This window comes from Capra hircus, chromosome 16 (genome assembly GCF_001704415.2).
Source record: "Capra hircus breed San Clemente chromosome 16, ASM170441v1, whole genome shotgun sequence".
Lineage (NCBI taxonomy): Eukaryota > Metazoa > Chordata > Mammalia > Artiodactyla > Bovidae > Capra > Capra hircus.
This window is the reverse complement of record NC_030823.1, coordinates 43,560,196-43,588,103: the sequence shown is the minus strand read 5'-3', so window position 1 is coordinate 43,588,103 and position 27,908 is coordinate 43,560,196. Positions and strand designations below refer to the sequence as shown.

The window sequence follows — 27,908 nt, the reverse complement described above, 5'->3', positions numbered from 1 at the left end:
ACCCAGGGATCAAACCCAGGTCTCCCACACTGCAGAATTTTTACCATCTGAGACACCAGCGATCCTGCTTGAGGGCAATTTACTAACGAGAAGCACTCCAGGTTGCTCTTGCTCATCATTGCGACCAGATCCCAGATAAAAAGGTGAGTGTACAACTTCCAGAGACAGTCTTGAAACTTCAGGAAACCACACTCTGGTCTCTTGAAAAATCACAGGCTGAACCCACCCTGGTGACTGCTGCCCCTTGGAGGCCACGCATACTCTCTGCAGGCCACCTGGAGTGTTTGTTGGCAGTAGGAGGCTAAGATCCCCCATCAGGTCCTGGATGCACTGTCGACCAGTAGGGCACCTGCAGCAGCTGAAGGTGGGATGGGGGCACCAGCAGGTGTTGGGGGTACAGATGGAGAGGGGACAAGACAGGAGGAGCGGCCAGAGCCAGAAGCAACTGTCCTGGCTGGTGGCTCAGATACATACGGTCCGTGGAATTCTCCAGGCCGGAATACCGGAGTGGGTAGCCTTTCCCTTCTCCAGGGGATCTTCCCAACCCAGGGATCAAACCCAGGTCTCCTGCATTGCAGGTGGAATCTTTACCAGCTGAGTCACAAGGGAAGCCCAAGAATCCTGGAGTGGGTAGCCTATCCCTTCTTCAGCAGATCTTCCCGAATCAGGAGAGCCAGGGTCTCCTGCGTTGTAGGTGGATTCTTTACCAACTGAGTTATCAAGGTGCCACAAATTAGAGGTGTGGGGTGAAAGGCAGGGGGAGGAGCTAAGAGAGAGTACAGTGGTTCCAAGGCCATCACCTTTCACCCCCAACACAGGGCCTGTTCTGCCTGGGGAGTCACTGAAGGTCCCAAGTGTCCTGTCAGCAGGTTGAAGCCTCCCCCAAGGGCAGTGTGCCCACTGGAGACCCTTTGTCCCAGAGAGTAAGCCAGTGTGCTGGCAACACCGAGAACCCAACCATCCCTCTGCCCCCTCCCCACCCTGGGAGCCCCAGGGCAGGACAAACTGCCAACCCCCTGCCCACCCCAGAAATGATACAGCAGCCGCTGTAGTGTAGCTTGTTTTTATTTATGTCCACAAATATTTCAAAAAAATTACAAAATACTCAAATGGAGAGAACACAGAAGTCACAATTTCTGGGTGTCTACTGTTTACACTGTGTTATCTCATGGCAAACTACTCATATATACATTTAGCTTCAAGATATATATAAACGTAGCAAATCAGAATGTACACTCCGCTCTGCTGCTGCCGCAGTGAAGCTCGACCTCGACGACAGTGAACAAGATACACGTGAAACACGGAAACGCAAAACTCAACTCCCAACCAAGGCAGGAAACCCAAACGGAAACCAGGGGGTTGGGCTTCAAAGACACCGCGAAGGTCTGGGGCCTCCTACACACACTGGAGTTGACCAGTGAGGGTTTCAGGCTGTGGGTTTTTAAATGCAAGAATCTCAGTGCTTCACCTGGGGACGTGAGGAGAAAACCAAAACCAAATGAGAAAACGCCTTCAAACGGTTTTCAAATACAGACTCCCAAGTACTTCACTCTCTCTTCTTTGGAAAAATGGACGATAGAGAGAGGAGATCAAGAAGGTGTAAGTAAACAGTAGGCATCATGGTCTACCCAAAGGGAGGAGAGGAAGGGTGGGCAGGCGGGGGTGTCTGTGCTGGAGCCGGGAGCAGCAGGAAGGGGCCTGGCTCAGAGGCGTGGAGCCTGAAGCACTGAGCCCGCCACCATGGCACATTGCTAGCCTTGGCGACATGACTGCTCCTGGCCAATCGGCCATGAAAGTGATGACCAAGTTTCCATCTGAGCCTGCATCCCCTCAAGGAGCTAAGGTTAAGGCAGAAATGGAATGAGAGAAAAACCAAAGAAAAAAAATCTACTACTACAAACATTTTCAACAGACCAAACCACCCCTTATCTGTCCCAAATGAAACTGAACATGGTTTAACAGACACTGGAAATGCCCTCACCACAGGTCTGAATCCAGAACCTGAATCTGAGCTAATACCTGCTGGTTTCTAGGTCAAAGTGCCAGCCTCTTGTCCCCACTCTCTGTGGTCTGGGACATGCTTCATGTCCACTGACCCCAGGTGGGACTCCTGCTCTCCTTTCACTCTCGGCTGGGACCCCTGCACATCAGGGCAGAAAAGGCCCTCAAGGGTCTGAGAGAGGCAGAAAGTTTCATCAAGAGGTGCATAACGGCCCCGCAGTGTCCTCAACCTCTGTTGTGGAGAAAGGGCATCACGTGGGCACCTTGGAGAGCAGAGGCAGGCTCGGGGCTTCCTGCCCCTTCGGAGGGGGCCCCACGTGGAGCCTGCTTCCCACTCTATGTCCGCGACCCCTGTCCTGCTTCTGTGAGGCAGAGCGGGACACCAAGTGTGGTATACAAGGATGCAACACAGGACTGCCACCCACAACTGGGATACCTCCCAGAGGCCCTGACCCCAAAGCAGCCTCTGAACAGGGCAAAGACGGCCCGGCCTCCCCACAAGGAGATCCAAATGACCACACACACCAGAAAGCAGGCTTCTGACAGATCCTTTGGCAAGCACACGTGCTTAGTGAGAATTGTTTTCTTCAATTTTCTAGGATGTTTATGAAATAGTCCAAATATTGGTGCGAGGGGGAAGCAGTTCATCCAGACCAATCAAATGCGCGTGTACAGAAATCTACAAGGAAATCTACAAGCAGACACACAGGAACATGTGCTTTCGCGCCTGCAGAGACGGAACGGGGGACACTCAACTCCTGCGCTCCTGGTGCACAGTGAGTCGGCTGAGCTCACCGCGGTCTGCACCGCTGGCAAAGCAGGAGCAGGAACAGACAGGAGCGAGAACCAAAGCAGCAACACAAAGAAACGGCTTGTAATGTTGTCCCTGCAAACCCCTGGCTGCTCCCAAACCTAGCCCCTAGCCTCCTCTGCCCCTTTGTAACTAGTAACGCCCATCTGTTCCCTTTAATTAAAGGGATAATTATATATAACTTTTTATTAAAAAATCAACTCTGTATTCTGTCAATAGCTGGTAGGAATTCACAATTAGTGACATGGCTGGAAAAAATAGATCAGAATAGTAGTTCGTGGAAGGAAAAAAAAAGGCTGTTCTAAAATTATTTATTTACAGACGTAAAAAGCCATGCACAGAACCTCCTCAAATTATGAAGATCTCCTACAATGTATTAAAATAAAAGATTTTTTAAAAATTATAGCTCTTGGATTCCAAACTCAGATGCTGCAGACCGTGTGGGTTCTGGGACACACGCAACTGAGTATGTCTGCACGCACTGAAGGGTGTGAGCTGGGATCTAGCACCTACTGAGAAAAATCAAGGAAGGAAAAGAAAGCTAAAGCCAAACCCCAAGACTGCAGGGGCACTTTCTGGGTGTTCAGTCCAGTCCAGGACTCACTAAGTTTCTGGGGGACTGTCATGCAGGGAGACCCAAACCAGTCTCAAGGAATCCTCTCTACAAACGAACACTATGTATGCTGATACATTTTTAGTTGTGGGGTTTTTAAATATATAAAGAAATCTTTAGAAGATATTCTTTTTGCTTTTAGAGCTCCTATTGTATGTAAAAAGTCCTGTTTCTCTCCCCCAAGAATTGGGGTTTCCACAGCCAACGTTAACAAATAAATAACTTATAACTGCTTGTCACCTTCTTTCTTCAGTCGACTAGAAAGAGAAGGAAAAAAAAAAAGGAAAAGTCATAGGTATCAGGCCTGGGCAGGCCTGCAGCTGGAGGGTCTGGATGCCTGAGTAGCCGCCACACTGCTGACCCCCTCCCCACCCCGCACCCTCTACCGCCATCGCCAAGACCCTTAGGAGTCCCCTGACTGGCAGGAAAACAGCCTGGCACTTGTTGGTATGGGGTGGGGAGCAGGGTGAGTGCAGCTGGGCTGGGGCGGGGGTTGGGGACCCACAGGCGGAGGGGCCTGGCCTCCCCCGCAGCCCCTCCCCGCCTCACCTGTAATAATCCTCCTGACTGGGCAGGTGGCCACCATGCATGTGGGGGTGTCCGTGCAGCCACTGCTGCTCCATGGCCAGTCTCTGCAGCTCAGCCGACTGGGCGTGCATGGCCTGCAGCTGGTGGGCCGCCGACATGGGGGGTGGGATGGCCCCAGGCAGGTCTCGGGGGTAGGGGGTGCCTGCCAAACACCAAACAGCCTCTGTTATAGCAAGGCCAAGGCAGTGGCCAGGATGAGGCTGCCAAGGAGGTCAGGTCAGGAGAGAGCCTCCCAAGGGGAGGATCAAGAGGTCACCTACTGGGCAGGGACCAGCAGAGCAGAGCTTTTGGGGACAAAGAAGTGCGGTGCCTGCGCAACCCCCCCAACTCCCTTGGGGCCCCTCCTTCTCAGCCTACTGCTTGGTCATCACAGAGGCCTGCGCCCAGCCGTCCTACTCCCTCTGGGCTCCTGCTGTGCATTTACAGCCTCACCCCCAGCTCCCCGGGGGCAGGGGTCTGCCTGCCCAGCTCCCAGGTATTTCCCCCCCACACAGGAGAGGCCTGTGCTGAACACACAGTAAATGCATGAACGGGACATCAGACCAGACCCCTGACCCAGCCTTCCCGGGCTCCCTCCTTCCCCAGGCGTCTTCTTACCAAACACTGGGTGACGGAGCATCTCGTGCTCATGGGGGGGCTGTCCAAGCAGAGGGTTGGGGAGGGTGCCAGGAGGGTAGGGAAAGCGCGCCAGGTGAGGGCCAGCGGTCAGGGGGTCGACCAGCGGGTGAACGGGGCCTGCTGAACCTAGAAAAAGGGGCAGAAGCACAGGGCTCGGGAGCCGCTCGCCCTCCTCGGTGGTATTCACAGCGACTTCCTCCTCTCCACAGCTGGCTTCTGGTCACTAGGCCATAAATAACCCTGACCTGCTAACCCAGAGTGGCTGTCACCCTCCCCGACCCCCAACACCTGCACGGAGATCCGGAAAGTGACAGAGTGAAGAGCTGACGACGTCTTTCTTCCCCAGTCTCCTCAGCAGCCCCAATCTCATTTTGGCAAGGACCCTGGATCTGCAGTGCCCCGGAGTCAACTGCCCCAGCCCTGTCCACTGCCCCAAGCTGCCTCTCTGGCTCTTCACCCACAGAAACCAAAGCAAAGCAGGTGCTGCCTGACGGGGCTCAAAAAGCCCTGGCCTCTCCAAGTGACCCTCTCAGCACGTCGCCTGTCTATTCCCTGGAGTCACCCTCTCTGGCCCTGGGGCCTCTGCACCCACACTCTCTAGGCCTGAGGACGCTCCTTCCCCGGTTCCAACATCTCCCAGTTCTCTGCTCAGTCTTCCTCCAGAACACTAACTGCTCCTCACAAACTCAGACACATTTATCGACTGCCCCCAGATTTGGAAGGTGAACGTGGACAGGGGTATCACCAGCTTCTACGGCTGTGCCGGGCACATTGCAGGTCCTCAGTAAACATTTGTCAGGTGAACGAACATGCTAACAACACTCGCCTGTCCTCTTGCGATACTGAGGCCCACCTGCTGCTAACCCCAGGGCTTAACCACAAACGTTCCTGGTGCTGGGACTACGGGGTGAATGTGACAGCTCCTGGTTCCCGTGTCAGGTGGGGCTGGGAACATGTGTAGGAAACTGAAGGTTGCCCTCTTTCCCTCTGGGGCCCACCCTGTCCGCTGTCTCCCTCCCCACCCAGAAGGGGCCCAGGGGCCCCCAGGGCAGGCCCTGACCTCCCTCCCACCCTGTCTGGCCAGTCTGCAGAGCCGCCCAGCGGGACACCAATTGCGCCGGTGTCAGCCTCAGACCAGCCTGCACCCCTGGCCGCCGACCAGTGGGCCTTCCAGAGCTCTTGCTCCTGAAGTGGACAAGACTGGGCAGTGCTGGCCAGGTGATCCAGCTCAAAGCTGGCAGAAGCCCAAGCCCCGTTCCCCGAGGGGGAGCAGAAAAGCTCTCACTGATGATAACCCCCAGCTTCCCCGGGTGTCCTAGTTGCTTCCATGTTGCCCCAAAGGCTCTGCCCTGCTCCTCCAGCCCTGTCTCTTGCTCCCAAGCAGCCCCAGTAAGCACAGGCCGCCTCCTCCATCCCAGCCCCACTGCAGGCACAGGACTGAGAACCCAAGCTTCATCAGGAGTCGGCGAGCAGAGGGCCCCAGGTAACCCTGGAGCCAGGGGGCACGCTGGGTACCCCCACACATGCCAGGAGCTGCAAGCTCTGGCCCGGACAGCACCCCTCACCCCCGCAGACCCACGGCAGGCGCCCACCTTGGTGGAGGGGGTCCTGCTGGTGGAGGTGCAGGTGCGAGTGGATGTGGGAGTGCTGGTGGTGGTGCGGGGTCACGTTGAACATCTGCAGCCGGGCCAGGGGGTCGCTGGTCAGAGAGGCCATGCGCTCGGCGTGGATGCGCTCGGCCGCCAGTCTGTCCGGGTAGCTCATCTCTGGCCGCAGCTGGGGCCCGGCCAGGGCCAGTCTCTCCCTCTCCAGGGGGTTCAGGCCGGGATGGAAAGACGCAAAAGGGTGGGGGCCAGCGGCAGGGGGGATGGTGAGGGCACCGTGCCGGGCGAAGTGCTCCATGGGGTTGGCGGCCGGGTGCAGGGGGTCCAGCTCTGGGGGCTTCACCTCGAAGCCCGGCTTCATCCGCTCCCGCAGCTCCCGCTCCCGGAGCTCCCGCTCTCGGATCTCGCGTTCCCGCAGCTCCCGCTCACGGATGGTGGGGTCGACGTTGTAGAGGCCGGGCATGTGGTAGGCCAACAGCGGGTCAGTGGGGTTGAGGGGCACGTAGAAGGGGTGGTTGCGGTTGGTGGGTGACATGACGTGGGGCCGGGCGTACTCGCTCAGAGTCCGGAGGGCCGGCGTGTCGGGCCCAATGTAGGGGGGCACAGCCGCGATGGTGGTGGGCGGGGGCTCGAAGGAAGGCCGCATGTGGCCGGGACCGCCAAGTTGGGGGTCGCTGAGGCGGCCTTCATGTGCTGAGCTGGACGCCTTCTGCAAGAGTAAAGAGGCCGTGAGGGGCAGACGCCTGGCCCCTGGCCTAACCGACTGGGTCCCCCACCCTACCCCTGGTCCAGACCTGCCGTGACGGGGGACCGGGACCCAGAGGGGTTGGCATATTGTGGAAACAGAAGTAAGGCAGGTGGGTGCTGAGAGACAGCGAGGGGTGGCCCACTCAAGGCGGGCGCGGGGACCAGCCCTTGACGCCTGCGGAGCAGGCTGCCCTCCCGACTCACGGCCGCTCGCTCAGCCTCGCGCTCCCGTTCCCGCTCGCGTTCTCGCTCCTTCTCCTTCTCCTTCTCTCGCTCCCGCTCCTCTCGTGCCTTCTGCTCGGCCTCTCGTTTGGCCTTCTCGATGGCCTCCTCCCTCTTCTTGGCCAGTTTGGATCCAGCCAGAGGCATGAAGTACAGGTCGGTCCGTGCACACGAGTTGTAACCCCGGTCCAGGTGTTTGTAGAACCTACAAAAGGCCCAGTGTCACGCTGGGTCCCAGCCGAGGCCCCAGCTACCCCTGCCCTGGACACGCCTGGGTTCCTGGGACCTCTACCTGGCAGACTGGCTGGCGTGGCTGGGGGTGTCCACCACAGTGGGCTCAGGGGATGGGCTCCGAGGCGGGGGAGGGGGGCTCTCGGGCTCCTCAGCATCGTCCAGAGCCTCTTCCTTGATCTGGACGGTGGGGAGTGGGCAGGGTGCCCCTCCAGGTACGCTGCCTCCCGAAGAAACGGCACCAGAGCAGGGTGGCTGGGCCGAGGGGCCAGGTCCCGCCGGAGGAGTAGAGGTGGAGGGGCAAGTCGGAGGGGTGATGGGAGGGGGGCCCCCAGGGACAAAGGGGTGTTGGGCAAACGGGGGCTGAGGGGGCACCTGGTGGAGGCCCGTGGCAGGGTGGGAGGTGGCGGCGGGAGGCAGGCCCTGGCTCTGAGTCAGCACAGGGGGCTGTGCAGGGGATGAGGGCAGTGGCTGGCTCTGTGGCATGAGTTGCAGGGGCGGGGGGTGGGCTGAGGGGGGGTGGTGAGTGGACAGGGAGCTCAGGGGCTTCAGAGCAGGAGGGGGTGGGAGGTTGGCATTCATGGAGAAAGGAGAGGGCCCCGAGAGGTGAGGGGGGTGTTTGTGGGCCTGGGGCGCTGGCAGCTGGGGGATGGGCGTGGTGGGCGGGGGTTTGATGTGGGGCATGGCCAGGGGTGCTGGGGGCAGGGGCTGCTCCCGGGGGGGCTGCTGAGGCTGCAAGGCCGACTGAGGGGCAGGGGGCTGCAGGGAGGTGTGAGGGTGGGCTGCTGCCTGGGACACCTGGGGAGGGAGGCCAAAGGGCTGTGGGGGCCCTGGGTGCTGCAGTAGGGACCCAGCCTGGAGGCCATGAGGGCCAGGCGGGCCCTGACTGTGCAGGGGGGGCTGGGTGTGGGGTGGGCCGGTGGTCTGGCTGGCTGGGCCCGTCAGTGGCTGCAGCGGGGGGTGCGGTGAGGCCAGCCGCTGTGGGTGGAGAGCGGGCGCCTGTTGGATGTGGGCATGGGGAGCAGCAGCTGAGGGGGCCTGTGGCTGGGTGGGAGGCTGGGAGGCTGAAGGGGAGCCCTGTGAGGGGGCAGCGGGGGCGGCTGTGGGCCCCGGGGTGGGCAGCTGGGCAGTCCCTGGCACGGCAGAGGAGGGGGCTGGGGCAGCCCCTCCAGGAGCCTGCAGGGCAGAGGGCTGCGTCGTCTGCTGGGCCGAGGAGTCCGAGTCACTCTCGTTGTCCTGGGGGCTGGGGATGCTGGGGGACGTGCTGCGATTGTCCTGGTCAATGTCTTTGGGGTCACTGCTGCCCTCATCGTTGACGCTGCGGCTGTCCGAGCTCTCCCCCTCGCCTTCGGATGGCGAGTTGGGCCTGCTGATCTCCTGGGGCCAGAGAAGGAAGATGGAAAGTCTAGGGGAGCCGGACACCCCCTGCCCCACCACATAGCGACGTCTGGTTGAGGAGGCAGCAAGCAGGGACCACAGTTCCTGCCCTGACTTGGCCAGTCTTACAGGTGCTCTAGGCCCCTCCCTGGGAGGCAGGACACGGCCACTGCCCAGAGGGCTTCTCAAGGGACAGGAGCTGCTGGGGGCAATCAATGTGGTTCAGCCTCAAGCCTCACCTGGGTTTTTGTCTTCTTGGAGCTGGTCCTGTCGGCCTCTTCTGTATCCGAGGTCCCCTTTTCCCGCTGGCGCTTGGTGCTCTTAAGAGGGGATGTGGCTTCCTCCTTCACCTTCTGCAGCGGGAAAGCCCACGAGAGGCCTCAGGCCAAGGGAGGATGGCCCAGCAGCCTCAGGGAATGACAACCATTTGCTGACACCTGGACTCCCCCTACACCATGCTCTACCCCCAGAAACAAGAAAGCTCTGGAAGGGGCCAGTGGGGCCAGGAAGGAACAAGTATCTGGGGACAGGAAGAGGTGGCCCCCATAGGTCTGTGCTGAGAATTACGTGGACCCCTTTTTCCAAGCCCCAGTCCACAACCCCAGGTGAGGCCTTGCTGGTGCCTACAAGGTTCCCTAAATGACTGAGGGACTCGGGGCAGCTGAGTGCAGACTCCAGCAGCCCCTCCCACCTGCCCTCCTGGCAGCTCACCTTGGCTGACTTCTTCACTGTCTCTGCTTTACTGTCGTTGCTGGAGGTGCTAGCCGCGCTGGGAGAGTTCCGGCCGCTGGAGCGGATGTCTTCACTGATGGGCGAGGCACGACCATCAGGGCTGGCTGGCTGCTTCTTCCGACCACTGCGCAGTGTAGACATCTGCCCACCCCAACCGGAGGCTGGTGAGACTCAACCCCAGTCCCCACATGGGCCACCTGGGCCCAGTTCCCAGGCAGGAGCTTCCAGAGTAGGTCAAATCCCAGCCCCTAGCAAACCATAGGCACCCCTGGCTGTCCCTCACTGCACAGGAATCAACATGGAGTGAAGCAAGGAGGGGGAGAATGGGTGAGTTTACATGGAAAAGAGCAATTCTCAGCTTAAACTCGAAGCTCTCATCTCCTCCAGGGACTGTCCTGAATGACACAAGCTGGAAGTGGACAGGGCTGTCTGAGAGGCAGAGGTTGGCCTGAGTGATGTTATACCTGAGGTCGGCTTTAAGTCACTCCCCCTCTTCTGTCTGCTCCATGGAACTGTCTGCTCCTCCCACCAAACACACATGCACACTGGACAATTTCACGTGATAGGATGGGAAGTGACCCAATGAGATGAGCTGTCAAATAATGCAGCTCAGCTCCTAAAACCCCTAGGCCTTGAGGACATTTCTGTAAGGCCACGGGGCTCAGAAGGGATGGGGGTACAGTGATTCATGCTGCTCCACCAGATCCCCGAGGAGATGCAAGAGAGGAGAGAACCAAGGGCTCTCCCCGACAGGCCAGGCATGTCCCCTCCAGGGTCTGTTTCTCTGCCTGAAATGAAACACTCCCAGCCTCCTCCTGGCGGGAGACATGCGCAGGCTGCCTGGCCAGGGACTCACCGAGCCACGACTCCGCCGCGTCCTCATGCTATGCTTCCCGCTGAGCCCATCGTCTTCCTCTTTGACGGGCTTGAACATAAAGGGTGGGGGGTCCACGGGCTTCTCGATGGGGGGCAGCTCGCCGTACTTCTTGAAGTGGATGCGGCAGTCGGTGCACAGCAGGATGTTCTCCCGGCCCCCGTGGTGCCAGTCTTTGGAGGCTGTAGGAGGGAGGGGAGGCAGTGTGGCTGCCAACCTCAGACACCAACGTCTCGGGGTACAGACATCCAAGCAGGGAGGCCCTTCAGTGGGCTTGGCTGACCGTGGTACCACGAGGACCACGTGGCCCTGGCCTCGGCCGACACCTGTCACTCAACAGCTTGGGTGCTGCAGCCCTGCTTCTTCCTGGAAGGAGAGATCTCAGGACTGTCCACCACCCCACCTCATCTCAGGATGAATAGGCAGGAAGAGCTGGCAGCAGGCTCCCCAGAAACACAGGTGCCTCTGCCCTGACCCTGAGCAAGTCTGTCCCAGCCCCTGGTCAGTGCTCCAGCCTGACTGCCAACAGGAGAGTCTTCCACTTTCTAAGTAACCCTGAAGACAATGCAGATGTCAAGTCTCCAATCTGATTCCCCAGACTTTCAGAACCAGGAAGTGCCTGAGCCTGGCTGCTCCAGCGAAGGGCCCCCTCCCACCGGCCCCACTTACTGGTGGTGAAGCAGTGGCGGCAGGCGTAGCCCTTCAGCTCCTGCTCACTGTCCTCGCTGTCGAAGTCATCCTCACTGGCTGAACTCAGGTCCACTGGGCATGATGGGCACACAAAGGGGTGGGGGAGACACCATCATGCTGGGCCAAGACTGGACCCCCTGTTACCTCTGACCTGCCCCAGGCTCTGGGCCAACAGTCAGAGCGGCCCAGCAGGCTGGCTGGGGCAGTGTTCACAAAGGACCACTCTGGATTTCTCAGGGCCAGTCATCAGAATGAAGAACTCGTGTATGAGGGATGGTACCCAACAATCTGCTCTGTCATTCTGGTGGTCTGCTGTCACACCTCAATCCTGGAGAAGCTGGCACTGATGCCCACAGATGGTGGATCTGAACAGGGCGAGTGCATCCATGATGCCCTTCCTGACTTTCTGAGGGCCTTCCTCTCCAACAAGACTCAGCGCCCTCCAGGCCTACTGTTTCCCGTTTGTGACCCTCAGGCTGAGTGCCCTGGGCCAAGACAGGATCACAAGCCATGAATCTAGTTTTCAAAGGTTAAGAAGGTGTGGGCTTCACTGTCAGACTGCAGATCACATGGGACCAAGAGGAGGACTTCAGAAAAGTAGGAGGAAGAAGAAAATGTTAAACTGATCGTATTGTGACCACAAGTGCAGCGCACTGTCTGCTAAGGGAGATCATCCTCCAACGTTAAAAACCGCCTCAGGCCAAGGTCAAGGCCAGGACTTACAGATAATATTAAGTTTCAGAAAAGTCTATATGCACAAGTAGTTTGTAAAACTCTTAGATCAGGCTTTGCAACACACACACATGCACACACATATATCACTGCCCCCGCCCCACCCCACCCCACCACAAGTTCTGCCAAGGACGGCTGTGAGAGCAGGTCCACCCAGAGCTGGGACATGGGAGCTTGTGGCGTGTGCAAAGCCCCCACTTACAGAATTCACTGGACGGGGGTCTGGAGGGCGTGTTGACGGGCGTGGATGCAGTACGGGTCTTGATCCTCCGGAACACGGCCTGCCTGCGGTGCCTGCGGTGGGCTCGGGAGCTGGCTGCTTCCGGGGTTTTCTTCCAGTAGTAATAGAAGGTGATCAGTTCTCCCTGCAGGAGAGAAGGGTTGGCTATGAGGCAGATGCACAGCCTTGGAGCAGAGGCTGCCTTTATCACAGCTGCCCTGGAGGCCTGGGCTCACTTGAGACACACCCGCGGAGCTGCCTGTGCAATGGGCCAGTGGGGCCTGTCTGCCAGCCCGTCAGAGCATAACTTCTAGACATCAAGAACATTTATTCACTCAGCAAGTATCTGCTGGGTGCCTACTATCAGCAGTTCTAAGCACTGGAAGTGCATCAATAAACCATCAACAGAAAGGAGAACTCCTGTCCTCCAGGTGTGTGTATGCACAAGTGCACACAGGGAACATCTCTGCACAGCAAGTCAGTGAATCCACATGGGGAAACATGGAAATGCCCAGCCAGGGAGATCATTCCAGTTGAAGCAAACAACTGAGGCGGCAGGAACTGGGGCCAGGAGGGAGGTTGGGAAGAACAGAGCCCAAGCCCAGGAAGAGTGCTATACAGCCCCCCGGCCAGGCCCAATGACCACCCCGGACGAGCCAGCACAGGATGCTGATGGCGAAGCTGAGGCCTGGCAAAAAGACTGAGAGTGGATGCGGCCCACGGTGGTGCTGGGTAGAGAGGAGACACCACACGTCACAAGGTCGGTGTGTAAGGCCAAAGGAGCTCCTCTTTTCATGGAAGGCCCCGAAGAAATGGAGCCAAGACAGCTTTTAAAAACAAAGCCAGCCGAAATGAGTCCAAATGCAACTTTTTAATAAAGGGCACTTATGGCCCTCCCAGCCTCAAGGGGCTCAACCATACGTTCACACACACACGTATACACATGCACGTACATGCAATATGTACATACCTACACACATGTACAGAATACACATGCGTACACATACTCGTACACACACGTGTGCATGCACATATACATACACACGGGGGTTGGGGGCAGCAATGGCAGTTGGCTGACAAAAGACCAGTATCTTGAGGGTCTTTGCTTTTAAGAAAAAGTGTCTCTACTTAGAATTTAAAAATAGTTAAAACAGTCAGAGAGCCTCGATCACACTGATCTTCTCTAATTACATCACTACTCTGGAAAGTCAGTACCATATCTTGGGGTGTGTTCCTGAATGTGGGAGGGTCCCTATATCTGAGGGTTGGAGCTGCTTGGCCAACGTCCACTCTGCCTCATGGAAGGCTCTCCGCTTTGTGAATGCAGGAGGCAAAATGGAGAAGCAAAGACTGTCCACCAGTGACCTGAGATCTAGCTGGAAAGACCCATGCTGAGGAGACTGAAAGAGACGAAGCAATGCAGGTACCACGAGACACATCCGTGACCAATGGATGCCCAGCCACACGCGGTTTCTCTGAAAACACCCCCAGGAGCAAGTAAGCCACTCCCCATCCTCTTTCCAGTTCCACACGGGTACCTGAACAACACAGGACAATGTGGCAATTGCCCTTGAATTTCTTCCTTGTTTGCCTTCTACATGTTAGTAGAGTTAGTCTACAAACACAGCCTCCAACGCCCCATACTGAGGGAGCGTCCTGAGCCTCTGAGGTCCCGACCTAAGACACCTCCCGGCTCCTGCCTCTTACTTCCTACCTTCCTGACTTAGCCAGTCATTTATCTATACTGATCTTTTGCTGTTGGCTCACTGGAGGGCACAAACTCATAAATCCACTGTGATTAAGAGATCTGTGCTGACACCAGTGACCTGGTTCCGGTTTTCCTATAAGGAAACAGACCAGAAGCCAAGGCAGGTCACTGTCACCCTTCAAACACCGTCAGAGCTGCAGGTGCCTCGTCAGTTCAGAAGGGCAGCTGGTGCAGTAAATCACAGCCCAGTCCCAGGGCTAGAAAGAAGAATGAGAAACCCAAAGGTTCCTGTTCCTCCCACCTCTACCTTCAGTGGAAGTTGTTTCAGGGGCCCAGGGACAGGGCTGAGACGTGAGGGGAAATGGCAAGCTGCAAGAGGCAAAACAAAATAAATATGGGAGAGAAACCTGGAGGGGAGGCAAGACCACCTCGTCTCTGCCACACCTCGGTCTGACCTGTAGGCTGTGAACACGCCACCCTGACGGTTCTGGGCAGTCCTGGTCTGCAATTCACGGATACAAGGGATCATTTCTGTTCCTCAAACATGAAAGAGTTTCAAATGGTATTAAGAAATGGTATAACCTGCAGATTCAAACAGAAGCCAGAGGTCAGGCCCAACATCGGATGCCAGACAGAAAAGACTCAGGAAAAGCCCAGGTTCACAACCTGAAGCCTGCACTGGTCCTCCTTGAGTACGTGAGAAAGATCAGGACACACACACCTAACATTAAACTAAGTGTCAACTTACGTCAACCTTAAGTAATAGCTCTTAAACAAGGAGCCCAGGACAGATGCCATCCTCTGAGTATCAAAGATCAAAATGGACTGCGGTGGTAAAATGAAAGAATATCAATTTCCAAATTCAGGGAACACAGGGGAGTGACAAGAAATCTCATATACCACTATGGACATGTAAAATGGTCAAATCACTTTGCGGAACTCTTTTGGCAGTTCTGAGAAAGCCAAATGGGCTTCCCTGGTGGCTCAGCCAGTAAAGAATCTGCCTGCAATGCGAGAGACCTGGGTTCAATCCGTGGGTCAGGAAGACCCCCTGGAGAAAGGCATGGCAATCCACTCCAGCATTCTTGCCTGGAGACTCCCATGGAGAGAGGAGCCTGGCGGGCTAGTCCATGAGGTCACAAAGAGTCGGACAGGACTGAGCGACTCACACACAACATACAGCAGGCTGAACATGGACCACACGGCCTAGCAACTAATTTCACTCCTAGGTGTTTACCCCAAAGGAATACAAATATGTGTGCACACAAAGACTTTACACAAACATTCATGAAAACTTCACTCTTCAAAGCCCCCAACAATGCCTTAATGGGAGAACGGACAAACATATTCTGGTACACCCACTCACGAGAATACTACTTGGCGGTAAAAAGGTAAAAACAACTGACAGCTACAACAAGCAGGCGCATCTCAGACATCATGTTGAATGGCAGCAGCCCACACGGAAGGGCCCAGGCAGGATGAGTGGCTGTCTGCTGTATGGTGCGTGAGGTGTGGGCGACTGCCCGTAAAAGGACCTGAGGAGACCTTCTGGGTGATGAGGCTGTCCTACAAATTGACTGTGGAGTTATTACATGGACGTGTACAGTTGTCAAAACTCACTGGACCTGTGTCCTCTGAGTGCATTTTTATGACCCATATGGTATACACACCAGTAATACATCAGCAAGTTGACTGGAAGAAAAAAAAATTCCAGACCAGGTTTTATTAGCTGCCTCTCATCCACCCTAATGTCTAGGAAGGGATTAAACATTGGAATGGAGCAAATCTAGGAGGATTAGAAGCAGCATACTGGTGACTGCATGGGTGGCTAGGTCTTGAGCACAAACAAAAGAGCATGCCGGGGAAAGCTCTGGTTCTACAAATAGGGAGTGAAGCAGCTCGAGGCCTCCCCAGGAATGAAGTCAATTGAACTTTAATCAAACATGCATAGCGTGTGCTGTGGAAACCCACTGCACATAAATTCAGGGAACAAAAGCTGCTGCAGAAATCAATAGCTTACTGAAACATTAACACAGGCAATCATTGATCAAAAGGCAGCTCCACAAAGGCAGCCTTGCAAATTAGCTCCTGCTTGTGCTTGCAAGCAAACACAGAGGCACAAATGTTGTCGACATGAATGGCCCGTAATGATCATTTTGTCCCCAGTGCTCTCAGCTCATCTCACAACAAGGCCTCACAGTCAACATGCCTCTCATCTCGGGGCAGTGGTTTAGTGCCTGGGCAAAGAAGCAGAGGGGTGAAGTCATCTTCAGGGGTTTCGTCACGGCTGCAGCTCTTGCGGGAGGAGTGTTCATGGCCCAAGGCTATATTTTTAGCAGATTCTCTCGCCCTCTCCAACTCCCCTGCCTTTTCTGTTGCTGCAGGGGTGGGGTGGGGGGTATCCTACAAGTCAGATGCAGAAAGCCAATGGCAATGAGACAGGTGGCCCTAGATTAAGGACTCACTTTCCTCCCTGAGCCAGGTTCCCATACAGCAGCTCTTCTCTGGGGGTTAGAAAACTAGCTGTATTATGTCTTTCTGACTTTCCACCAAAAGAAAAACAAGGGGTGGGGGAGTGCCAGGCACAGAAGAGAAGGGAAGAAATAAGCTGCTCAGGGCAGCACTCTGTCTGGGTGGATCAGGGGCCTGGGGGAGAGAGAGAAACCAAGACACAGAAATGAGAGTTGGGCAGACAGAGGCTCAGCCACAGGCTTGCCTATAACCCAGGCTCGGCCACTGGGAATCATGAGGAATCATGGCTCCACTTCTCTGCTCTCCCCACACCCTATCCACTCCCCACCCCTCCGGGCAGGCTCCCCTCCCTGCATTGCCCTGGGCAACCAGCTAAAGAGCAGGGCTGGGGTTGCTCAGTGGCATCTGTCTGCTCACCTCTCACAGGGAGCTTCTTGGGTATGAACCCACTTTAGGGAAGCAATGCTTTATCTGAGGGTGGGTGGGTGGGGGTGGGGAAGATGAGCCAGGAGACCTGTTCCAGGGCCCAAATGGATGCCACTGGATGTGGGCCATGGGCTGGAGGGGGAGCTGACAATCCTGCTGCTGGAGACCACTTGACCAGGTCAGTTTACCTGCAGGCGGTTGGTAAGCTGAAACACTGCCCATGAACCCAGCTGCTGTTTCCTTTCCCTCATTCAGCCATCGCACTGCTAAGACAGGAGAGCCTGTACCTGTCCTGCACAATAAAAGGATAATCTCTTCTAAAGTAAGATGAGCTACCTGTATTCTCTGTAAGGGACCTTGGGGAAGCAGAAGTACAGACAGAAAGAGGAAGGTGCTGCAGGCACTGCCAGTATCGAAGATTCCTTCTCGGGGGGATGTTTGTCTCCAAGACCATCAAGGAGCAGGCTCCCCAGCACCGGGGTCTCTCCCCCCTCAGCCCGGCACTAACTCCTTAGACACAGGCCCTCTGGGAGGCCGGTGCACAGGCTGAAAAAGGCAGTCATCTATTTTTCACCCCATTACTGAAGCTTAAGGGCACACTCCAGATTGAGTCCAGTTTGTTGTGATTATAACAAAATTATTACTGCTACAACCATCCACAGTCTCCACACCCGAAGGTGGTGGGAGAAGAGGTCCAGGGACCCTGGCTCAGAATCCAGGCTTGCCATCTGCAATCAGGTTCTCTCTTTACAAGCCAAGGAAGGCCTCAGTCTTTTATAAATAACCCTGGACACGCAGCACACCCTACGCTCAGCTCAGGGTAGACAGTGTTCCTTTCTCTTCCACTCTCACAACATGGTTCCGTGAACCAGCAGAAAGAAACAATGCTGACCACTGGTCTTCTGTTATGCTGTGTTAAGGAGGGCCTTGGAAAACCAGTGTCCTCCTTTCTGTACATGCACGGAGGGGCAGGGCAGGTGCAGGAGACAAGAAGTAATCTAACCCAGGTCCCTGCACACTACTGAGAACCCAGTACCAGCCCTAGAAGGTGACCAGTAGTCAGTCAGTCAGTTAGTTCAGTCACTTAGTCGTGTCCAACTCTTTGCGACCCCATGAATCGCAGCACGCCAGGCCTCCCTGTCCATCACCAACTCCCAGAGTTCACCCAAACTCATGTGCATTGAGTCGGTGATGCCATTCAGCCATCTCATCCTCTGTCGTCCCCTTCTCTTCCTGCCCCCAATCCCTCCCAGCATCAGGGTCTTTTCCAATGAATCAACTCTTCACATGAGGTGGCCAAAGTATTGGAGTTTCAGCCTCAGCATCAGTCCTTCCAATGAACACCCAGGACTGGTCTCCTTTACAATGGACTGGTTGGATCTCCTTGCAGTCCAAGGGACTCTCAAGAGTCTTCTCCAATACCACAGTTCAAAAGCATCAATTCTTCAGCACTCAGCTTTCTTCACAGTTCAACTCTCACATCCATACATGACCACTGGAAAAACCATAGCCTTGACTAGATGGTCCTTTGTTGGCAAAGTAATTTCTCTGCTTTTGAATATGCTATCTAGGTTGGTCATAACTTTCCTTCCAAGGAGTAAGCGTCTTTTAATTTCATGGCTGCAATCACCATCTGCAGTGATTTTGGGTGCCCAGCAGAGCCACCCACAAATGCCCTTCTGCTGTGAACGGAAAGGAATTTCCTCTTTACTGAAGTTTTAACACTGCCTACTAAGAAGTGGGGGGAGCAGAAGAGATGGGGTGGAGAGGCAGGCCTGGAAGCTGCTCGTGAGAAGGGCATTAAAATACAGCCTTTTTCTGAGGCCATTTTACAGGCCCTCCAGGCCCACAGTCGGCGTGGTAGGACAGGGGCCACGAAACAGCAAGTGACCTTCACATGCCACGGACACACCCCACTGCAGGGGTCAGACAGTAAACATTTAGAAGTGCTCTTCTTTCTCTAAGACCCACTAGTAACCGTTGGGATGCTAAGTAAGTATTTTAACTTGAGTACACAGAGAGAGTGCAGATAAGTGATCGGTACAGAAAGCCTCAAGTCAATATGCCAACGGACAGTGAGAAGCAGAGCGGGCAGGGTTACTTTGCTAAAATTTCTGTTCGGAGAATGCCCTTCAGTCATGGTCTGGCTCGTTCTTTGGAGGTCCAGGTAAAAAGGGTGAAGAAACTCACCATTTACTTTCTGGACAGAAACAGAGAGATATAAAGCTTAAAGGGATTAAAAAAAAAAAAAAAAAGGTGTTTTTGCAAGAAGGTCCAGGAAGCAGCGAGTGGTGATGAAACAAGGCCCCAACCCCAGTGGGGGCAGGAGGAAAAGGAGACACACACAGCACAGAGCTGCTTCTATGCTTCAGTCCCCAGCCCAGGGCCCCAGGAAGCGACAGGGAGGCCACTGGAGCTGGGGCCAGGGAGCCTGCCTGGGACGCATCCTCTGGGAAGAGCTGCTCTAACCCCTTTGATTTCCACGGCCACCTCTGCCTGTGAATTACAGCTGCACTGTTTCTTGGCAAAAATGACGGATTGATCCAAGGGTAGTGAAACAAGTCAGTAGAACTTCCTGGCACAGACTCCCATGCAGGTCACTCTTCTCTTGCTCCTTGAGGACCCCAGGACTGGACCTGATGACAGAACAGCTGAGGTGAGAGCCGGGCACGGGGTCTGACCAACCACTGAGCGCGGGGGATAGCTGCTCTTAGCGATCTCTCTCCAGCAGGCAACTGCTTGTCTTCCAGCAATGAGTCTGATAATTAAAGCAATGCTCTCCTGGTTTCTTCTTTTGCTAACCAACCAGATCCCCTCATCCCCGAAGGAGCCCCGACACCGTCAGCCTGCTAGCCTGCTGATGGTTATTTCCGCCTCTGTGGTCTCGGGGTACATTCAGGAGGAAGATGACAGGCTCGAAGGTGCAGCAGAACCACAGCCACCTGACTGCATGGCCACACTGAGGAAGACCCACGCCTGGGGCAGGCTCCCGACCCTCCATACCCATACCCGCTCCCATACCCATACCTATCACAGCTCCTCTCCTGGAGACAAAGGGAAGGGAGGAAAGGGAAGACTCTTAGAAGTCTGCGAAGGTCTCCTAGGTTTAGCCGGTTATAATGATGAGACCACACAGAGACACTCAGAGACACTCCGGAACCAGGCACTCTCACTGCCCTTGTTGTAAATCCCAACTGTGCAGGGTAAAGGGGAGGAAAAGTCTTTGTTTCTTTCCTTTTAAAACAATCACCACCACTACATTTGAACACTGTGAAGGAAAGGGGACAGGCCAAGGTTAAACTCAAAACCATATGAGATTGCCTAAGCTCTGCGCTGCTTCAGCTGCGCACCTGGGAACCTGTGACCCCATCTCTGGTCCCACACCGTCCCTCGGAAGCTCAGGTCTGAGGCCCTGAGCTGGCCTGCCCCTCCCACACAGAGACCAGGCCAGTCCTCTCAAAGCACAGCCCTCATCTTGTCAACCTCCGCCTCCAAATCACCGAAGGCGCCTCAAGGTCTGCAGGGAACCGCCTGGCTACTTCGCCGCCTCCTCCAGCCCTTCCCTCTGTCCCCAGAAGACAGTGTGCACGCTCTCTGGCCTGCACTAAACGTGACGGCCAGCTCACTGCTCCTCCGTGCTCTCCTTCACAGGCAGGACGCAGCCCCGTGAGCCCTCACTACTCTGTTCTCTTGATGTCTATCCGAGCCCTCCTCACCACCTGGGGCTCCAGCCTTCACAGACGTCGTCCCACTCCTCTGTCCTGTACTCGTGGGCTCTCCCTTGGGCTGCAGCCACGAACGAGCCTGTCCAGCTGCCAAGTCTATGTCCACCCCATCTGCAGGCCCACCCCAGAGTCCGGGGCACCATCTCAAACATAATGAGTGTTCACAAAACACCTGACGGAATGAGTATTTTCTGAGAACTAAACTTTACCTGAACACTAAAAGCATAAAACTTCAGAGAAATGGAGGCGACACTGCCAGCTTTTGAGAAATGGACGCAAGATTGCTAACATTTTATTTTGCCAGGTAAGGTCATTAAAAGTAACTACCTGATCTCAACATTATTTCACAAAAGAAATGACATTTTAGCTTTTCTAAAAAGTATAATAAGATAGACATCTCTAAACTAGAGTTCCTTAATTTGACAGGTAGTGTTAACATGAACCGACTACAGTGTTCCTGCTTTTCATTTCCCACGGTCCAATGAAGACAGAATCCTCGCACCTGCGCAGCTGCTTCCAATTGGCTGCTCTTGGGTAGGTATCACAGCTGGCGGGAGGGCGGGCTTAGGAACCCAGTGCCCCCACTTCCTCACCAGTGGCTTTATCCACAAACCAACTCACCACCCTTTTACTGGGCTGTTGAATCTACAATAACAATGGTTAGGCACTACAAACAGGCACTTTCCATACCTTCGTATGTTTAGTCGTCATAGTACCCTAATGTAGTCATCATCCCTGCTTTATAAATAAGATGACAAGCCACAAAATGGTCACAGCTTCAGTCGGCAGCCCTGGGGGTCTTCACTCCAGAGTCTTATGCTCTTAATCAGTCTGCTATGAACTAAGGGGAAATAATCTTTTTTTGAAGTCTGAGGCTTGAATTTGGGTTATCTTTTTTATCTAAAGAGCTCAGTTCAGCAGTATCTCAAACCCACTAACTGGACCCTGTGTAGTGGTAGCTGAAGAGCACAGAAGAGCACTATGCATCCCTGAGCACAACGGGCAGCCAGCCTTCCTACCCCAGCACCCATGAATTATAAAACCACACCTGCCTGAAGCGATTCTTGGGGGACCAAGATCAGAGACACACGTGCCAGGCACCTGTGCACAAGCCCAGAGAAGTACTGCCTTCCCACACATTCCGAGAATAGACTCCAGTTCTTGGAAGTCTTGTCCCTGGATCTTCCAGGGACAAGACAGGATGGAGGCCATGGGCATGAGCACCCTTCCAGACCTGCTCGCCACATGTGGGCCACCCAGTGGCTCCTGCTCAGAAGCCCTTGGCCACTTCAAGCTCTAGGCTACAAATGTCACAGACATGTGCCAAGCAAGGGGTCGCCGCATGCCACTTCATCATAAAGTCCTTCCTGGTCTCTTCCTCCAGGAGAAGTCTGAGTTTAGATCAGGTTGGGGCCGTCAAAGTACTGCACTAAATATGCCAGCAAATATGCAAGACTCAGCAGTGGCCACAGGACTGGAAAAGGTCAGTTTTCATTGCAATCCCAAAGAAAGGCAATGCCAAAGAATGCTCAAACTACTGCACAACTGCACTCATCTCACACGCTAGTAAAGTAATGCTCAAAATTATTTCTCAAAGCCAGGTTTCAGCAATACGTGAACCGTGGACTTCTTGATGTTCACACTGGTTTTAGAAAAGGCAGAGGAACCAGAGATCAAATTGCCAACATCCACTGGATCATCAAAAAAGCAACAGAGTTCCAGAAAAACATCTTATTTCTGCTTTCTTGACTATGCCAAAGCCTCTGACTGTGTGGATCACAATAAACTGTGGAAAATTCTGAAAGAGATGGGAATACCAGACCACCTGACCTGCCTCTTGAGAAACCAGTATGCAGGTCAGGAAGCAACAGTTAGAACTGGACATGGAACAACAGACTGGTTCCGAATAGGAAAAGGAGTACGTCAAGGCTGTATATTGTCACCCTGCTTATTCAACTTATATGCAGAGTACATCATGAGAAATGCTGGGCTGGAAGAAGCACAAGCTGGAATCAAGATTGCTGGGAGAAATATTAATAACCTCTGATATGCAGATGATACCACCCTTATGGCAGAAAGTGAAGAGGAACTAAAAAACCTCTTGATGAAAGTGAAAGAGGAGAGTGAAAAAGTTGGCTTAAAGCTCAACATTCAGAAAACGAAGATCATGGCATCTGGTCCCATCACTTCATGGGAAATAGATGGGGAAACAGTGGAAACAGTCAGACTTCATTTTTTGGGGGTCCAAAATCACTGCAGATGGTGACTGCAGCCATGAAATTAACAAGACACTTACTCCTTGGAAGGAAAGTTATGACCAACCTAGACGGCATATTCAAAAGCAGAGACATTACTTTGCCAACAAAGGTCCATCTAGTCAAGGCTATGGTTTTTCCTGTGATCATATGGATGTAAGAGTTGGACTGTGAAGAAAGCTGAGCACCGAAGAACTGATGCTTTTGAACTGTGGTGTTGGAGAAGACTCTTGAGTCCCTTGGACTGCAAGGAGATCCAACCAGTCCATTCTGAAGGAGATCAACCCTGGGATTTCTTTGGAAGGACTGATGCTGAGGCTGAAACTCCAATACTTTGGCCACCTCATGCGAAGAGTTGACTCATTGGAAAAGACTGATGCTGGGAAGGATTGGGGGCAGGAGGAGAAGGGGACAACAGAGGATGAGATGGCTGGATGGCATCACCGACTCAATGGACGTGAGTTTGGGTGAACTCTGGGAGTTGGTGATGGACAGGGAGGCCTGGCGTGCTGCAATTCATGGGGTTGCAAAGAGTCAGACACGACTGAGCAACTGAACTGAACTGAACTGGGGCCCTTCTGCACATGTAACAAAACATCTTTCAAAATGAGCTTCGGCTAAAGTGTCTAAGTAAAGCAGTGAACCAGCTCCAGCTAGAAGCATCTAAGTAAGGCAGTGACGACCTCCAATGGCGCTCAAAATCACGGATGTGACTCACGGCTCCTGGATGGACCCCCTGAACCTCTACACTGTGGCTGCTCCTCTCCAAGCAGCTCCATTAGGAAAACCTATCTATTAGGCTTCCCTGGTGGCTCAGTGGTAAAGAGTCTTCCTGCCAAAGCAGGGGACATGAGTTTGATCCCTTGTCCAAGAAGACCCCACATGCCATAGGACAACTACCGAGCCTTCGTGCTGCAACTACTGAAGCCTGAGTGCCCTAAAGCCTGTGCTTGCAACAAGAGAAGCAGAGAATAGCCCCTGCTTGCCGCAGAAAGCCCTGAAGCAGCAAGGAAGACCCAACACAGCCAAAAAATTACATAAATAATTTTAATGTATCTATTTACATAAATAACTTTTAATGTATTTATTTATTTGGCTGTACCCTGTCTTAGTTGAGGCATGTGGGATATAGTTCCCCAAGGAGAGATAGAACCCAGGCCTCTGGCATTGGGAGCATGGAGTCTTAGCCACTGGACCACCAGGAAGTCCCAAATAAGTAATGTTTTAATGTAGTTATTTTAAGTTATCTATCAACTGAGCAAGAGGCATAAGGTACTGCCACTTAACAAAACACAGTAACAAAAAATAACAGATCTGAAGACACAGATCAAGACCATCACCAATTGGTCTAAACTCCAGACTGAACCAAAGGGCTCCCGGCCATGTGTGGGCCCCACACCAGCCCCTGGCACAAAAGCCAGGTAGTCCTAACGCAGCCACATGATGGGCCTTCACTTCACAGACCCCCAACAAAACTGCCCACTGAGGCGGGGGCGGGGGGAGGCGCGCTTTATTTTTGGTTTTACTGTTTGTTAACATTTTAAATACAATACCGTCAATACCAGGAATCTTGTTTTCTCTGTAAAACCTGAAGAATTCATTCACTGAAATCAGTTTTCTTTCCCACAAGCTGAATACTTCATTATTTCCTGAATTTATTTTATTGGAGTTCAGCAACAGGGCAAGTGGGATTTCACTGCCGTTGGTTCTATCACCGCATCACCCTTCTTAATGTTTTCTAGTTCCTGTAACAAAACCACAGTTCTGCCAGCAAAGGGAGAGAGAGAAGAGTGAGGGGGAAAGAGAAAGCCATAAAACTGTTAAAACCGCCATTCTCCATCTCGTAAACATTTTTCTATTTATTGGCCTTTCATTGTGTGTGCAATCTTATTATCCCTGCACAGTATCAAAGTGACACCCATCAGGGTCACCCTATAAAATATACGTTGGCAACATAACATTCAATGACGGGAACGGGACAAAAGATGAGGGATGGGGGAGAGTGGCAGCTGCAGGACGTTTTAAAGGGATCATCAGTTATATCTGTGCATTTCCCGAGGTGATAATTGAATACCAGGGGCTGGAGGGAAACCCATTTTTGAGCTCAGAAAGGATAGTTAAGAGAAAAATGTTTTTGTATTGGAAGCATGTAATGACTGCCAGGAAATGAGAACAGCTACTCCAGCAACACTGCCTCTTGTATTTTACGGCTTTTATGGATGCGTGGCAAGTTATCAAGTACAATCCATTTCTGCAAGTTGAATTTTGAAATAAAGGGCAGACTTCCTCATTGCAAAGAAAGGAGGGAAAGGGATGTTTAATTCTGTCATTGTATCGCATTTATTTAATAAAAGTAACGAGGCAAAGATGACTCTTCAAAGCACAAAAACCCAATTACAGTACTGCATCCCCCTTCTCAGACGTGAAATGTGTCAGGTCTTTCACCTGAATTTTCAAAGATCTTGGAAAAATCCAGACAGGGTTGCAAACCACACCTGTGCTTCTCTGTGCTCCTGGCTCACAAACGCGACCGGCAGTGGCTTCATGGCAGCTTTCAGCACAGAAGATCTCCAGAAAGGAGGTGGAGGAACAGTGACTCCCCACATGCAAGCTGTTTGGGCTTGGGGGTGCCCCCCCAGTTCCTGTGCCCAAGTCCTGGGCGAGCTCCCAGGGAAGGAGGCGGGGGACCTCCAACCCCTCAGCCGTGAGAGAAGCTGACAATCAATCACCGGCAGAGGAGGTGGGGGACCCCAGATTTTGCTTGCAGGGGAAGAACAGGTGCCAAAGAGGCGAAAGTGGTGAAGTCACCGGCCACTGAGGCCCCTGTCAGTGAGGCTGCTGGTTTCCTCGCAGCTGCTTCACTGTGACCCAGAACCACCAGCCCAAGTCTGAACACCTGATGGATACTTGAGGTGCAAGACACCGAGCTCACCTGGGCGGGCATGGTGGAGAGGGAGGGGACCACAGGATGAACAGACAGCTGTCTGCAGAACGTCAAGGAAGCCCCCACAGGAAACAGCCTGTGCCATTCCACATGGCTGCCAGTAGACAAGCGAGAGGTCACACAGTCTGCACTCCCAGGTTAAGCAAAGGTTCCAGGCACCGTGACCACAGCTGCTCTGAGGCTGGCAGTCTGCGAGCATCATGCTGGTGACTCACATGAACCCGCTCACTGAGGCTCAGAATACATGTGTGATGTGACTTCAGGACCTTGGGCTGCAGTTTATGAAAACAACTTGTGGATTCCTCATCACAGTTTGTGGTGAGGGCGCCGAGGGTTCACTCCCCCAGTTCCTATCTAGGCCTCCTGGTCTGGGGGTGCTGGTTCCCACAGAAGGTTGGGGAGTGCATGGGGTGCTATAGGTGTGCAGCCTGTGAGAGTGCATGGATAGGTCCTCTTGGGGGGGCTCCTTTGGCTCAGCTACTTGAGGAAGCTGTTTTCCTGGCAGCGTCTCCCACCCTAAAGGGAACCTGGCAAGATCATGCTGCCACTATGGGACTGACTACCCAGAGGACAGCAGAGGCGTCCCTGGTGATCTCACACACCTCTTCAACAAGCTGGATGGAGCCAGGTCTCTAGAACAAGCTATGTGGTAGGGAAGACTCTCCAGGGCTGCCTGGGATCTTTCCCCTCTTGTGTAATGTGATGCAGACTTATACAGCTCTTGTTCTGGGGACAAATCACCAGTGTCACCATCCTGGGTGGCTGCAGTCACCCCACTCTAGCTTCCCCCTCTCCCCCAGACTGATGGGGGTGTGGCTAAGAGGAGGGGCAAAGTACTTTCGCGGAACATCTGAACCTGAACTCCCAACTTTATGTTGAGACTGGCCTGGGACATGTAGGTGTCCTCTGTCCACACTTGGGAAATAATCTTTCCTTCATGCCCCACATGTTGATAAAAGGTCACTCCTGTACACTGGCCTGGACTTTCCTACAAAGGGGGACATTGACAGATGAGCTCTGCGTTCTTACTATCCAAAACCCAAGTCCCAGAAATGACCCTAAGAAGTCAACAAACAACATTCATTCAAGAGCTTTGAAACCATAAACATTTCTAGTTGCAGAAAGTCTCAGAAATGGCCTTTATCCAGTTCTGCTTCACTTCCCAAAAGAGGTCAAAACCCTTTGCAGTGAAGGAGAAGAAAGGTAAGCACTTCTCTGTGAGGTGACTTCAGACTTGAGCCCACAACCACAGGGCTGTACTCTGCTGAGAAAGCTGTAGAGTTGCGGCAGAGCAGGGTTTCCAAAGAGACGCCCCTTGGGCCCTGGTCTCTATTTTTAAAAACAGAGAAAAATATAGCATCCCACTCACTGAATTTTGACATTAAGAAGAGTCGATGCACACAGAACATTTAGCACAGTGCTTGGCCTACTGCAAAAGACACACAAATGTTTGTTAGGACACTGGAGTCAGGTGGTGGTGGCTACAATGTCTGTTCTTTGCCTGAGTGGAAAATTACTGTATCACAGTCACAAATGAAACACAAAGTCCTAAAGTAAGAAAAAGCAAACAAACTCAGTATTTTTAGAAACAGCAAAAGTATTAAGTATTTTTTAAAATTCCCATTCCAATAAAAAAAAAAGCAGAAGTGAGTTGAACTGGACAGAGAGAAGAGTGCAACTGTGTTCATAAAGCCACGGAGATCTGATCGGTTCAAGTGCATGCACTGGCCTAAGAGGTGAACTTGCTGTGTGTGGGCTGATCACGCCCATCCCTGGGAGCCACAGGCACACAAAGTCAAGCCTTGGTGATGCCAGTAACCTCACCAGTGTGGCCAAATGAGGCCCACGTATGCCAGGTCAATACCTTCTGCCACAGAGGACCACTTCTCGCCTGCACCCAGTTACCTATGATCAGCACAACGAGCCAGAATTCAGCCTCAGCGCAACACAGGCTGTAGCAGCTGGGATCCCGAGTGCTGTACCAAGTTCTTCCCAGTCCTCCACGACTAGTTATGTGTCCATGGGAAGGCTAGTTAACCTCCTCTGTAAAACAGAGGTTCAACCTCCCTCCTTTATGAGGTTGTGGTTAGGCCTGAAATGCTAAGAGGTGTCTGGCACATATGCTCAAAAAATGACACCTATGATGTTTATTCTCTTTCCATTTGGGAAAAGGACAAGAAACTTCAAGCTAAGTTCAACTCAAAGGACTGGTTTAATTAACTGAATTAAAAAAAAAAAAAAAAAAAACACAAAACACAATCTTCCAAAGAATGTTTCTGTAACTGACTTCTTTTATCTGTCACGTCCCCCGCCCAAAA

At 53.5% G+C, this 27,908-nt stretch overlaps 1 protein-coding gene across 8 annotated transcripts in view; it reads right to left on the bottom strand.

Moving 5' to 3' along the window:
* Positions 1,048-27,908, bottom strand: part of RERE (arginine-glutamic acid dipeptide repeats) — a 415,540-nt gene continuing 388,679 nt past the window's right edge. For all 8 annotated transcript variants that reach the window (XM_018060396.1, XM_018060399.1, XM_018060398.1 and 5 more), the window contains 11 exons: positions 12,043-12,205; positions 11,088-11,180; positions 10,401-10,600; positions 9,524-9,685; positions 9,052-9,165; positions 7,497-8,812; positions 7,187-7,409; positions 6,224-6,944; positions 4,611-4,757; positions 3,975-4,155; positions 1,048-3,682 (listed from right to left, as the gene is read on the bottom strand). In XM_018060396.1, the coding sequence (XP_017915885.1) occupies positions 3,649-3,682; positions 3,975-4,155; positions 4,611-4,757; positions 6,224-6,944; positions 7,187-7,409; positions 7,497-8,812; positions 9,052-9,165; positions 9,524-9,685; positions 10,401-10,600; positions 11,088-11,180; positions 12,043-12,205 (3,354 nt within the window). In that variant the 3' untranslated portion in view covers positions 1,048-3,648. The remainder of the gene's footprint in view (positions 3,683-3,974; positions 4,156-4,610; positions 4,758-6,223; positions 6,945-7,186; positions 7,410-7,496; positions 8,813-9,051; positions 9,166-9,523; positions 9,686-10,400; positions 10,601-11,087; positions 11,181-12,042; positions 12,206-27,908) is intronic.